Source organism: Pantherophis guttatus, chromosome 2, assembly GCF_059756535.1.
Source record: "Pantherophis guttatus breed Tessera chromosome 2, ASM5975653v1, whole genome shotgun sequence".
Taxonomy (NCBI): Eukaryota; Metazoa; Chordata; class Lepidosauria; order Squamata; family Colubridae; genus Pantherophis; species Pantherophis guttatus.
Genome location: NC_142064.1, coordinates 244,498,641 through 244,512,395, shown reverse-complemented (window position 1 = coordinate 244,512,395; position 13,755 = coordinate 244,498,641). Strand labels below are relative to the sequence as shown.

General features: G+C 37.5%; 1 protein-coding gene across 3 annotated transcripts in view; it reads left to right on the top strand.

Moving 5' to 3' along the window:
- The first annotated feature begins 421 nt into the window (after positions 1–421).
- Positions 422–13,755, top strand: part of CEP15 (centrosomal protein 15) — a 30,396-nt gene continuing 17,062 nt past the window's right edge. The window contains exons 1-3 of one of the 3 annotated variants that reach the window (XM_034408795.3): positions 422–590; positions 4,205–4,285; positions 6,947–7,070. In XM_034408795.3, the coding sequence (XP_034264686.1) occupies positions 4,233–4,285; positions 6,947–7,070 (177 nt within the window). In that variant the 5' untranslated portion in view covers positions 422–590; positions 4,205–4,232. Of the gene's footprint in view, positions 627–4,204; positions 4,286–6,946; positions 7,071–13,755 lie in introns of all 3 variants that reach the window. The other 2 variants (XM_034408797.3, XM_034408796.3) reach the window with 2 other exon arrangements.

Genomic DNA, 13,755 nt, shown 5'->3' with positions numbered 1-13,755 from the left:
ATGTAAGTCTAAGTGCTATTGCTATCCCATAGGGAGGAAAGGCTTGACCCCCTTAATAAAATGCCTTTCCTTCGCCTGAAGTATTTATGGTTCGTACAGGAACGGCGGAGGAGACGTGGGGGGGGGATCACTTCACCAAGGTATAAGTTATTTCTTAAATTCAGAAAACTAGATTCTTTCCTGCTCCATTCCAACTCGGGTGTTCCCACACAGAAACCTCCCTTTTCGACTTGCTCGCAACCCGAAGGGCTCCCTGTCCATTCCGTTACTTAGCGCCCAACGGTCTCGTTTTCAAAATATCAAGCGGGAAGCCCCGCCTCCTCACGTCGTTCCGTTATGACACTCATTCCTCCGCTATCGTAACTCCGCCCCCCAAGACCGTAGACCAATCAGAAAGCGGCATGCTTCGGTTTCTGCCGCACGTCTCCTCTCTCTCTCTCTCTACACACACACACACCCCTATCCCCGTTTTATGGTACCGCGATAACAAGTTGCCGGGAGTGAAAAGCGTTGGGTTTGTTTCATGGCGGTAGTGAGGAGGACGTTGAAATTGAAAAGCCGCTCCTGACTGCGGCAGGGTCATAATAAAGGTAGTTTCAGCACCTCAATTCGCAATTCGCAGAAATGTACGTCTGGCTCCTGGTTTTTTGTTTTCCTATTATTCCCCCCCCCCATCCGCCTCGGAATAGTACGGTCCTAGTTCCCGCGGTGGTGGATACGAACCTCCGATTTCCTGAATGGGGGGGTCTCCCCGCGCGCGCGTCTTCTCAAGAATACTTTTATTCCCCCCCTCCCATTTATTGAATTGGAAACTCCCGAACTGTCCGGAGATCCGACCGTTCTATTCGCGATGTTCCATTTGGGGAGGGAGGGGGGGGGAGACGAGATACTAAAAAAAAATAAAAATAAAAATGAGTAGGGTGACCAGCCCAGCGTGGCTGTTTTTCGGGAGCTCGGTGGCAAATGGGAAATTTGATCCAAGTTTCTTTCGTGCAAAGCAAAGGAACGCTGGGCTAACCGGACACGCTAAACCTTTGGCTCAACTTGCCAGCCATCCGCGACTTTTCTCCTTCCTTAGCACCAGATCATCATGGAGAGATTGGAGAGCCAAGAGATTTTTTGGGGGGGGGGCGGGGGGAGTGCGGGCAAGAAACGTGTGAAGGGGATGCAAGGTCGCAGCATCCCTTAAAACAGCTCTTCCCAATGACCTTTCAAACGAGTGACTCGGGCTTGGAGTCGGGCGTCCTGCCGAAGTTGCAGTTTGTGAAACAATCTAACAAGCTGCAGATCGCAATAGCGCTTTAGACTTATATACCGCTTCACAGGCGCTTTTACAGGCCCTCTCTAAGCGGTTTACAGAGTCACCTTATAGCCCTCAACAACCTGGGTCAGGGCTCTGCAACCTTAAACACTCAAAGAGCCATTTGGACCCGTTTACCACAGAAAAGAAAACACCGGGAGCCACAAAAACCCTTCCCGTTCCTGACTATTTCTTGAGCGGCCACAAAACTAGTTTATGTAGGTTTTTTTTTTTTTAATTGATTTATATGCCGCCCTTCTCCGGAGACTCAGGGCAGCTTACAGTGCGTTAAGCAATAGCCTTCATCCTTTTGTATATTTATACAAAGTCAGCTTATTGCCCCCACAAACTGGGTCCTCAATTTACCTACCTTAGAAAGGATGGAAGGCTGAGTCAACCTTGACCCTGGTGAGATTTGAACTTACAGTAATTGCAGACAGCTGGTGTTAATCACAATGCTATCAGTCTGCTGAGCCACCAGGCCCTTGAATTAAACGTTCTGTTTTCTTCTGAAACTTTTCTTGGATTTATCCCTGGTTGGCCTACCAGAGGTTGAAAAGCTCAATAAATTGCGTGCTGGCTGGTGTCGGACATTGGCGGTTGTGACGCATATTTTGAGTGACAGAGCCGCAGCAGAGGGGTGAAAGAGCCACATGTGGCTCCAGAGCCGCAGGTTGCTGACCCTGATCTGGGTCCTCGTTTTACCCACCTCAGAAGAATGGGAGGCTGAGTCAACCTTGAGCCTGGTGAGATTTGAACTGCCAAATTAGCTGTGAACTATAGTTTCTCAATTGCATCTGACTGGCTTCACCCAGCTTGCTGGATCTAGGAGAAATTGGGTCGGATATTACAGGGCAACGAAACACTTCTGTAGGGGTTGTCTAGATTGGCTTTTGGGGCTAAACTGGACCAAGCCTACATCATGGCTTGGTATACATCTAATGACTTGGCTGTTTGTGTTCCTTGATCAATCCCTTGAATTTTAGGACTTAATATCACAGCTGAATCCAAAATTCTGTTGCAAGGCAAGACAGTTGCTAAATGGGTTTTGCCCCGTTTTGCAACCTTTCTTGCCAACAGTACTCAAGTGCATCGTTGCAGTTGTTAAGTCAGTCATAAGGTTGTTAAGTGAATCCGACTTTGCTTGTCAGAAGGTCACAAAAAGTGAGCACAGGGCCCCGGGACACTGCAATTGTCATAAATAGAGGCCAGTTGTCAAACCTCTGAATTTTGATCATGTGGCCGTGGGGATGCTGCAATGGTCGTAAGTGTGAAAAATGGTCATAAGTCATTCATTTCAATGTGTAACTTCTCAAACGGTCACTGAACAAAAGGTTGTAAATCGAGGATGGCTTGTATAGCATCACAACCCATCACTGCCCACAGGCAGTGACTTGTAGCCTTTCCATAGAGGGTCTTTATTCATTAGGGCAACTTCATGCTAAGCCATAGTTTGAACATTTTGATAAATCAGTTACAGTTTGTTGGGTTCATGAAATGGCTCTAAACCAGTTTGCAAGCAACAGTAGCCAAGCTCAAACAACATGGTAAGCTGCATTAAACTAAGCTAGCGTGATCTGTGAATATAGAAAGAAGAGACCTGAGGAGAAACAGAATCGGTTGGTCAGAAATTGTTACTGCTGAAATGTCTATTCAAACGCTAAAAATGAGAGAGCATTAAAGCAGGTTCCATTCCTAGGTTAGAATGCAGACAATAGGATCAGTAAAAAGCTTCGTTGAACCTGTGTATGTTTTAAAGCTTCCTACACTGCTTCAGGGTTGAATGCCTTCCACACCATCCTATCTTAAGTGCAGTGAGGCATGTGCATGGTATTTGGATGGGCACACTCATGTCCATAGCAAATTAAATTAACTTTAATCCAGGCATGCAGCCAAGCGATGTTGTCATGTCTCCTTTAGTGCACCAAAAATAAAACCCAAAAGTAGTAAAATACTGTTATTCTAAAGCCTCAACTTAACAAGCTATTGGGGAGAAACGATTCCATTACATGACATAAATCAATGCAAATAACATAAAAATGCCTATTGCAGAATTGTGCAAATGATGTAGATTGACCCAAGTGTAGGATATTATTACTGTTTGCAGATTTTAGAAACAACTGACTTTCCCATTATTTCAGGGATGACATCCACATTCTCTGATCTGGCCCCATTGCACCATAAACCCATTAAATACAGTTTGTTCAGTAAAAGGTTCTCTGCATGTGTTGCTTTTTCAAGTTCTACAGATAATCTGTACAGAGTTTGCTCTCCAGCATAGATGAATCCCAAGACTAATTATATCTTTAAAAGACTTTTGCATTAGCAAAGTTATTTAACAACAAGAAGTTATTTAACAAAAAAAAAATGTGAATCTTTAGACACTGGACTTTTTTCTGATATCAGAAAGATAAGGGCAGATGTTAGCACTTGTTATGATGAAGGTGAGAAGTCACACTTTTATATATTTCTTTTCTTTTTCTTTACTATATTTTCTTTCTTTTCCCCTTTTCCTTTTCTGCGCATACTCTTTATTTTTCAATCTTTTCTTAGTTGTATTAATTCTTAATTACAATATTTAATAAAATTACTATTAAAAAGGTGTCCGGATGACTTTTTATTTTATTGGACAATTAAAAACTGACCATCCAAAGCTTAAAAAATGCAGAATTAAGAAAGAAAATAAACCAAGTACAAAAATAAAAGTAAGCAAGAATGGAGAAGAAATGTTTACAGGTGAATGAAGTATTGATATTTTGTCTTAAATATTGTTAAGATGTACTCATATGCTGTTAATATTCCCATCACTAATTCAACATTTATATTTAGGATTATTTCTTAATAAATGTCATAAAATGCATGTGTCTATTTCTGAAGGATCCATATTTTACCTTTTTTTCATAGATAATTGAAATTATTAATATGATCAAATATGGCATCCTATTTGGCACAAGAAATTCAGCTTGCTAAGCAGCATGAAAAAATGTAAGTAGTTTCTGAAGATGTCTTGTTTTTAGATGTTAGAAAAATACAGTGAAATATATTATGAATGCTTAGGAATTTGCAGGACTATTCCCAAATCTATGAACTGATTTATAAAACTGAGAACAACTGTGTGATTGTTCCAAATACAAGAAAAAACACCTCTTAGAGAAATAACAAATTTTAATAACAGAAAAAAACTATATTGTCTTTTGTTAAGTGCCATATTTTGCCTCTAGGGGGAGCTGTCCACCAGTGCTGTTTTTCAAATAAACCACAATATGAAGTCCTCTTTTTTTCAACCTTGAATTTTCTGATTGAATTCCAGTTACGGCTTAATGATTTGATATGCCTTTTCTAAATTCAGTATAATGTCCCATTTCATTGCATTTCTCTCCGTGTTGCAGCTAGCACTTCAGATTCTAACCAGATTTCTAAAATACCTTTTTAAAAGTAAACATTTAGAGTTACTGCAATATCCTAGTTTTATTTTAAAGATCTCAATATTCTTGTTCAAAAGGCAATTGCAGAATTTTGATCTGTAGCCCAAAGTTTAGCTATTCTAGTTTCTTGCTTCCATAATTTACAATCTGTAGGAAACCTGTTGATTGGATTTGAAGAAAATAGTTGCATCCTATAATTGTTTTTCAGTGGCTGATACCATAATGTACTATCTGTACAGGTGTACAAATAAGTATGTTATTGGCAACTTTACTTTCACACCCTATGAACCCTACCTTGACATTTATGTTTTAACAGGAATTGCACAGCAGCAAATGTTTCACTGAACCATCACTATAAAATCAAAACCTCTTTCTGATCAGTTGTTGTGAATGCATACCCTACCCTAACCACTATATACTGCATGTGGGTTAAATTTCTAGCATCAGTACACACATTTTCATACTATCCTAGGATGAACCTCAATTTGCCATTTTGTTTCATTCCCTCAGATTGAGGAGATCTTTTTTGTCATCTCTGACTGTATTTAATAATTTGATCTCATCCACTGACGTGATTCCTCACTACTCAGAGCTGATTCCATATCATTTGTGAGGAGATTAAATAAACTGTTCCCATTTATATCCTAATGTAAAATCTGTGGTACTAGGTCTACCTAGAGCTCCTGCTGGGCACTCCTAATCTTTCATTCTGGTAGAAGAAAAATTATTGAATATATGGAAGTAATTAGAATAGATTTCTAAAGGCAACTATTCCATCTCAAATTATTTCTGTGGTTGAAAATACAAGTTATTCATTCTTGAGGAAAAGCTTTTGAAAAGTGCCAAAACTGTAGTAAGCATAATGACAAAAGGTGAAGGTTTAAAAATGAAATAATGACGTAATATACGTCTACTGAAATAATACAGAAAATAACAATGTTGACAATGTTATTTGACATAATCTCTGAATAGTTTACATAAATCTGAACGTAGCTGGTATTTCTTTAACTTCAGTTGAATGGATATGTTTTATGGAGGGAATATAAGCCCAATAGATGTAGATGTAGAGCATCTACTGCATGCATTACTTTCTAGGTGCAATGTGAGACTTCACAATTTTTATGGAGATGATACAATGGGTAGTAGCAAAGATTTCTCCCTAAGATTGTAGTCGTTTGCCACACAGCAATTAATAAAAAAAACGGAAAAACAGCTTGTGTACAAATCTATGCACATACTGAGTCCACGTTCATAATACTTCTGCCAAAATAAGCAAAAAACAGTTTCTCCCCTTTATTATTAGTTTAACATATCCCAATATCCATTGCATAGAGAACTGACCCAACAAACCAAAAAAATTGATGAAAGTCTTGTTTTCCTTGACTTTGGCATTAGTCTATTAAGAGTAATAAGGGCCTTGTTTCTCTTGTATATTTCATTGTAATATAGTTTTCTTTATCGCTCTGAGACTATTTTTCCAACTCCCTTGTGAAGAAAATATCCTCTCATGTAAGATTAAAAGGCTGCCCGATCCACATTTTACACCCTCTGTTTAACACTTCATTTGTGCATATAGTGTATATGCAGAACCCCCTTTCTCTGCAAACTGTACTGTATTGCTTCCTCCCAGGAGAGTTTTCTTGAAATTACTAAATACTTTTTCCCCCAAAGCCTTTTTTTAAATCAATGCAGCGAATAGAATGGAGCCTCATTTCTATAGGAAAGGTTTGGAAAGATTGTTTTCGAGAGGAAGAAACTATTTTCAGTGAACCTGGATTGGGAGGAAAACAGGACTCTTTTAAAATTGTGCAGAAGGATGTACAACCAGGATGACAAACGTGACCGTTTTCCTTCTGAACACAGGATCTCTTAAATTTGCAGAATTAACCCTAGTAGCAGAATGCAGTGAACTCATCACTAGTGCTCTAGATGGCTAACTGTGCCTTGCGGGCCAATATTGTTTAAAGTGTTCTGTGCCGATTGTGTCATTTATGCACAGAGACTGCTTGTTGTACAACATGATGGTTACTTTCTCCCTGGGAGCACAGCACGAAAGGGACTTTATGTGCTTTCCCCTTCTTTTTTGTTCTCCCACGCTGTATTCAACATAATTAGAGAAATATTGGGTGAGGGTAAAAGGTTGTTGTTTTTCTGGTTGTTGTGCTGGAGGGTGGGGGGGGGGAAATGCCTGCCCACTTATCACAATGTTTCCCTTTTGTAGACTCTCTCGGAGATTGGTGTTGCTTCAGCAGATGGAGAGTCATCTAAGAGACAAAGACGCTGAGCAGGCATGGCACACGCAAGAAGCTGATGCAGCTCATAAAAGAAATGTATCACTTTTAAATGTAAGTTTTTGTGGCTTGGAAGCGGTATCTTTACTGCAAAAGAGCCACGCAACATTAACTATATCGCTTCCTGATGAATTCTGAAATAGTGACTAACGCTTTTAATTGCATCCAGCCAAAAATGGAGACGCATAATCCTGCAACATGTCAAGCATATACATTTCTGACCAAAATAAAAAGACTAGAGGTTCTAGGGCCATGCGAATCGGCTTTCTCTGAATCAGAATCCTGGTTGATCACATGCAACGGGGACTGTTCTTGAAAAGCTTTCTCCCATTATTTTGATAGTTATCCGTAATTTTCTTGTTATCTAGTACCTAGGAATATGCTGGTCTGAACCCAGAATCTTAGCTGCTCTGGGTAATCATAACGGTAGCCCTTTTCTTAGTGTTTTCATTGAATCATAGACAAATCCCACAAAAATGCTCATTAAGAATCCTATTTCACAAATGGTCTCTTAAATTGCCCAGTAAAGTGATTGAACGAGGCAATAAAGTATTTCCCTCTGCTTTCAGCTATATGTTTGAATTGACCAGAACTTGACATACTGTTAAGAGAATTGTTCCTAAAACAGTGTGCTGGCTGTTTTTAGAATGACTGAATTGCCATCATTTTTTTAATCAAGATGTCAACTAAGTCTTTGTTGCATTATTATTGCTATCAGTTAAATTTAATATCTGCATTGTTGGCACCTTAATTAAAGCAACAACTTTCTCTCTGTTCTTTCATTAGCTCCCAAATTCATGTATTTAACATTCAGCTTAAAACAAGTGTCCTTTTTATTCCAACAACATACCCACCCCCATTGTTTACACATTTTTTTTCAGTTTGCTTTTAAATCCCACATACATCCATGTTTATCTGCAATGCTGCCTCTGGTTTTGACCCTGCCTCCTCTCTCTACTCTTACAAGTTTCCTTGTGATTTTTTAAAGTAGTTCCACTCTTCAACTATGCAACAACCTCTTGCTTTTCTGAGATGAAGCCTTTTTGTCCTTGTTGCTCCTTGCACCTAATTCCATCTGGATTTCTTATTTTTAATTTATTTTATTGTGCCAAGCCAATCAACATAAGAAAAATACAAATGCATGCAGTAATATTAAAAGAATCATATAATTTAAACATACCAATTAACAAGGTTGGGGGGGGGATCCTATTTATTTGTCAAAAAAAGACAAATGATAATTCAAATGATAAATAGTACATATTATTTGCTACATATCAGATGCAGATTTATCCTTCCAGTATTGCATAATAATTCTATTAACCAATTCCCATGCCAAGAAAATCCACAAAAAATTAATATGTGTTGTCTAATTTTTTATGTATTATTTCGTTGATTGTAATTTCTTTGATTGTTGTGACCCACCCAGAGTCATTATTTCTCTTAAGTCAAGTGTAGTGGTTGATTTTACAATAGTCATAATTTTATATCAAAATTAAGTGTTTCAAATTTTCTTTATAGAAAAGGAAAGAACTTTCTTCTTTGCAAGTAGCAGAAGTTCATTCATTTATACACAAGAAAGGAAAGAGGTGTACTTGTGGTATTAATGGGATAGGAACTAAGCCAATTTGATACATCCATTGCAAATAGGACTACTGTGTTCCCCCAAAAATAAGATAGGGTCTTATTTTCTTTTGACCCCCGAAATAAGCGCTTGGCCTTATTTTCAGGGAGGTCTTATTTTTGGGAAACACGGTATCTGTTTCCCACTATGGAGAATGAAACCAACTACTTGGGAGACGTAAGTTCATTCTAGTTGATGTTTGCTAATTTGACATATTAAAAGAATAATAGCATGGCTATGATCATGAATGTATATATATATATATATATATTTAAGTTCCAAATTCCCTCCATAACCAAACCTATAAATATGATGGAGCCCTATCAATTTTATGATTTGCATTCCCACAAAACTATTAAGTTTGACTCCTAGCCATTAAAAATTACCTACCACAATATGTTGAGAACTTTAAAGCTTTTTTGCTTTATCCAAGTATTTAAAGTTATTTTTAATATTATTAAATTATTAAAGCATTCAAAAAGCCTAAGGCAGGTATGTGCAAAACTTACTGTTCCTGCCTTGAAATCTCTCTCTCTCTCTCTCTCTCTCTCTCTCTCTCTCTCTCTCTCTATCTATCTATCTATCTATCTATCTATATTTAGCACAGTATAATAAGTTTCCCTTTCAAAAATTAACTTCTGAAAAACTACCAAACTATCCTCAGAATGACTAAATAATAGCAATAAAAAAAAGCAATTAAATTTATATATTGCCCCATAGTGCTTTACATGACTCTATGGGTAGCTTACACTATCAGCATATTGCCCTTAACAATCTGGGTCCTTATTTGTACCAAGGATGGAAGGCTGAGTCAACCTTTAGCCGGTCAGGATTGAACTCCAGGCAGTGGAGAGAGTTTGCCTGCAGTACTGCATCCTAACCACTGCACCATTAGGGCTAATCCTATGTCTGAAAAAGAAGCAGAATTCATTAGAAACAGAACTGCAATGTTCAAGCTCTGAAATACTATGTTTTTATTTCTAGGAATCTAGAATAAAACTGTTAAGGGGAAGTATGATGCCATTCTTAACTTCTTTTAAAAATTCTTTTTTGGCCATTGGTAATTATTATAATCTGCAGCTCTTAGCAAACTTACTGCCATTATATTTTACTCTACAGTACTGAGACAAATCATCCTACATTTCTACACCCACTCTTCAAATATAAAGCAATAGTTAAGTGCGTCTACAGGCCTTTCGGAGAAAGTATGATGGGCTCATTATATTGCTTTCACACTTGTTCACCCATGCCAGTAAAGGCTATCTCCGTAAATTTTATGGCCAGACATTTTTCTAGGAGCAAGCCAAGTCATAAGAAATCTTATCATCCCTTCTTTTTCTTCTGGCTCAAAGTCAGCAAGTTCTACTGTCTCTAAGGAAACCATTTCCAAATGGGTGATTACTGACTTAGTTGAGCATAAACACACTGATCCTTTTGGATAGGAAGGGTTTTTCTTATTTTATGGCAGGTTAATCTTTTCATTCCTCAAGCAAGATGCTTACTTGTCAACTGCCTTATAGTCTGTCATGCACTCATGAATCACTCTGCTTCTTGCTCTAACTTTTTTAGAGCAACGTCTTTGATTTTTCAAGAAAATTCTCCCCCATCTGGTTTTAAAACATGGTCGTATGCGCTTTATCTCTCTCAATGTTATTTTTTTTTCAATTATGCCTTAATTTTCATGTTGTCTTTCCATGGGAGGTTCCACGGTGTTGCTTGTATGGTGGCAGTTATCATTACTTAATTGTTCTAGAGACATCCCTGGGGCAGTATGGCTTTGAAGACTGGAGATGTGTTACTTTTTCCTTTGGAAAAAAAAATGGGAAATTGCTTCCCTTTAATTGATTTGTTCCAAACATGTTATGACAGATCACCCACTCACCCACTCTGCTCTTTTTGGAGCTGAGGGTTCTTTCCATAACCTTCTTGTGCATATTTCAGTAGAGTGCTTTTGAGATTATTTCTGGCTGGATCAGAAAGGGAAATTTGCACATAGTGGGACTCCGAGTTCTTCACAGGAACTGGGATTTGGCTACATTTGCCAGAATGAGCAGTTTAAAGCTTGGAGAAATTTCAGTGTGATCCTTAAAAAGAAATAATTGCAAAGAAGGAAGAAATGGTGACCATCATTTTCTTCATCATTTGTCAATCTATTTTATAGCGAAGCTAAGGGAAAAAATAACCTTGTTGCTAGCTAATTAATGGAGACCAGTGGTTCATTGATATATACATAATCTAATTTAGTGTAAATTCTTCTTACATTCCAATTAAGTCCTGTATTGTTTTTATCTTATTGGAGAGAATGGGAAACCTATAGGAGAAAAATATAGACTATTTCTGCCACTGTATTGTGTTGTTCTGAGTAATGTGCCTGAATACCAGAATTATCAGAAAATTTGTGAAAGAAACAGAAGACCATGAAAACAAATTGTCTGGCAGGAAAGAACAGCATTACTGATTTTAGATGTATTTGTTCTATTCTGGTTTTAACAGTCAGGCAGCACTGCAGATGCTTTCTGATAACAAAATAAAACAGGAATGAGATCTACACAGAACACTATATTGGAACCTTGAAAATAAGGTTCAGATTTATGTGCCAACTTTAGAAAATTGTTCCCAATAACAGGCATTGTACATTTCACAGTTACCATGTGGAGAGTTGTTGATTTGGCTTTCTTGGAAAAACACCGATGCCGTGATGAGGTGTCATTGTATTTGCCTATATTTAAATTAAATTGAGTAAAATCATTTCAGTTTTGCTTCAGAGCTATAAAAAGAGTTGTTATTGCTCTCTCCGTTGTAATTAAAACACACTTCCAAAACAGAAAAAAATGGCTGAAATGCCAATTCGAGGAATCTTCTTGTTTGGTTTTATTAAGCAAAGGGTAATATTAAAATTAGAATGAGTTGATTCTTTGAAATTTGCAGTTATTTTGGCAGCGGTTTACTTACTTTGGAGCAAGCAGCACTGGCTTCAGTGAGTTCTGTTTTTGAGTAACGATGAAGCGTTTAATCCAACTTTTTCTTTGTAAGATTTGTAGAAAGGGTTACTATTGGAATGTGATAAAAATTATTGACACATTCTTTGTAAATATTTTATCTCCTCCACTCTTTTTATTAAAACTAATAATTTCTTACTCTACAACCTACCATTCATTGTTAATGAAGAAATAATGCATAATGATAAAAAATAATGACGTTTAGTCATTTTCATACCACATATGCTCTCTAAACTAGAATCAAAACAATTAAGTTTCATAATACTTATATTGTTATAGAATTTGAAACCCTTAATCATTATTAAAAAGAAAATCAACAGCAAGCAACGTGATTGAAGAAACTGTCTCTATGCATGAAAAGTCACACATATCAACTGCAGATTTACACGTTAAAGTTCCTATTTAAGGTATTAAGTCATACCTTTTTAAGACTAACTTTATTTAAATATCTCCTAACTCCTGTTATCTTTTGTTTGCCGCTCCCTATAATTTGCATATTTTCCCAGAAAGAAAGGATGTAGCATTTCCTCTAAATAATTTTCAGCTAGACAATGTCTATTATCTTCGGATATTTCCTAAAAATACCCTGCATATTTTTACCCTGCCTTTATTTCTTTGTAAGTAACTAAAGGCGAGGGGCATATCTAATAATCTTTTTTCCTCCTATTTTCCCAACAACAACCTTGTGAGGTGGTCGAGCTGAGAGAAAGTGAGTGGGAAAGTTAGCCACCAATAAAGAAGACCTTGATGCCTAAAAAACAGAAAAAGAGAGTGTCAGAAGTAAAAATGGCTTGATAGTATCACAATTACATAAGCCTGGCTTTTGAAGAACTCAGAAAAGCACTTACTGACAGACAGTTGTGGCAAAATAAATTGAACACGAATTGAATGAATAAATGAATGAGATATCCAGGGAGTGACTGAACGAATAAATAACTTTCAGTAAGAATCTCAAAAGTCACCTTTGGGTGCCTTCGTTACTCCTACCCCTAGCTGTCTTTCATATTTTATAAATCCCCAATGTTTTAGACTAAAATATAAAGAGGCACAGCCACCCATCTGAATCTGCAGTTAATATGCTAAAGGTGTTTGTCCAATTGACCATTATATATTAAAAAGCGTTGCCAAAAGCAAACCTTGTCACCAAACCTCAAAGGAAAACTAAAACCGGCATGGCTGCCTCCAGCTATTAGCAGCACACAAAAATGCCATCCAATCTCAGTGACATCATTGTCCTCCCTTAAGGCGCCTTTCAGCTTCCAGCAACAATTTTTGTCAGTTGGCTGTCATTAAATCAGGATTCTGGATGACAATAGACTTCAGAATATGCTCTAACTGGAGAGGAGCAACAAAAAGACACATCTGGTATGTAGGCCTTGCCAAAGTGCCCTTCTCAACTAAAATCAATGCGAAGCAGCGCTTTTTGTTTCTTTGTTGTTGTTTTTTGTGGGGTTTTTTTCCTTCTCTTGTCCTGAAGTATTTTTCTTTCCTATTATTATAAACAACATTTTGAAGGGGGGAAAAATCAGGCAGTCATTGCAATGATCTGGACTGGAACGTTCTTAAAGGGATAATATGTGAACATAAAATGTTGGGATGAAAATAAGTTTCATCAACCAGATGAAACTCTAGTAAACTAGGAATGAATTGGGCCAGAGAAATTTACTACAACGACTTTTTCTGCCCAGGCTGCAGCAGAACCTTTATTTTGTACTGCAGCTGCCTTGTCTTGTTGTTTTTGGATTTCACAATGCTTATTGTTGCAAATCATCTCCTTAAAGAAATCCCAGGAGCCTAATTATATTATGTGGGAAGGAGAAACATTAAATTCCTCCCAATTTAACCCCCCCACCCCCCCACACACATCTGCACATTGAAAACCTCCCTGATAGTCACCTTTCATTCCCAGCCGGCTTTCAATTAGCAAAATGGGTGAAGCCAGGTTCTATTAATGGCCGTGTGATTCATTTAAACTAGACTGTGTTGTTTCTCTGTGTCATATAATATATGTGGGTACATACATAATTTTAATGTATGCCGATCAGTTTACATTCAAAGTGACAATAAAGTTTATTCTATTCTATTCTATTCTATTCTATTCTATTCTATTCTATTCTAT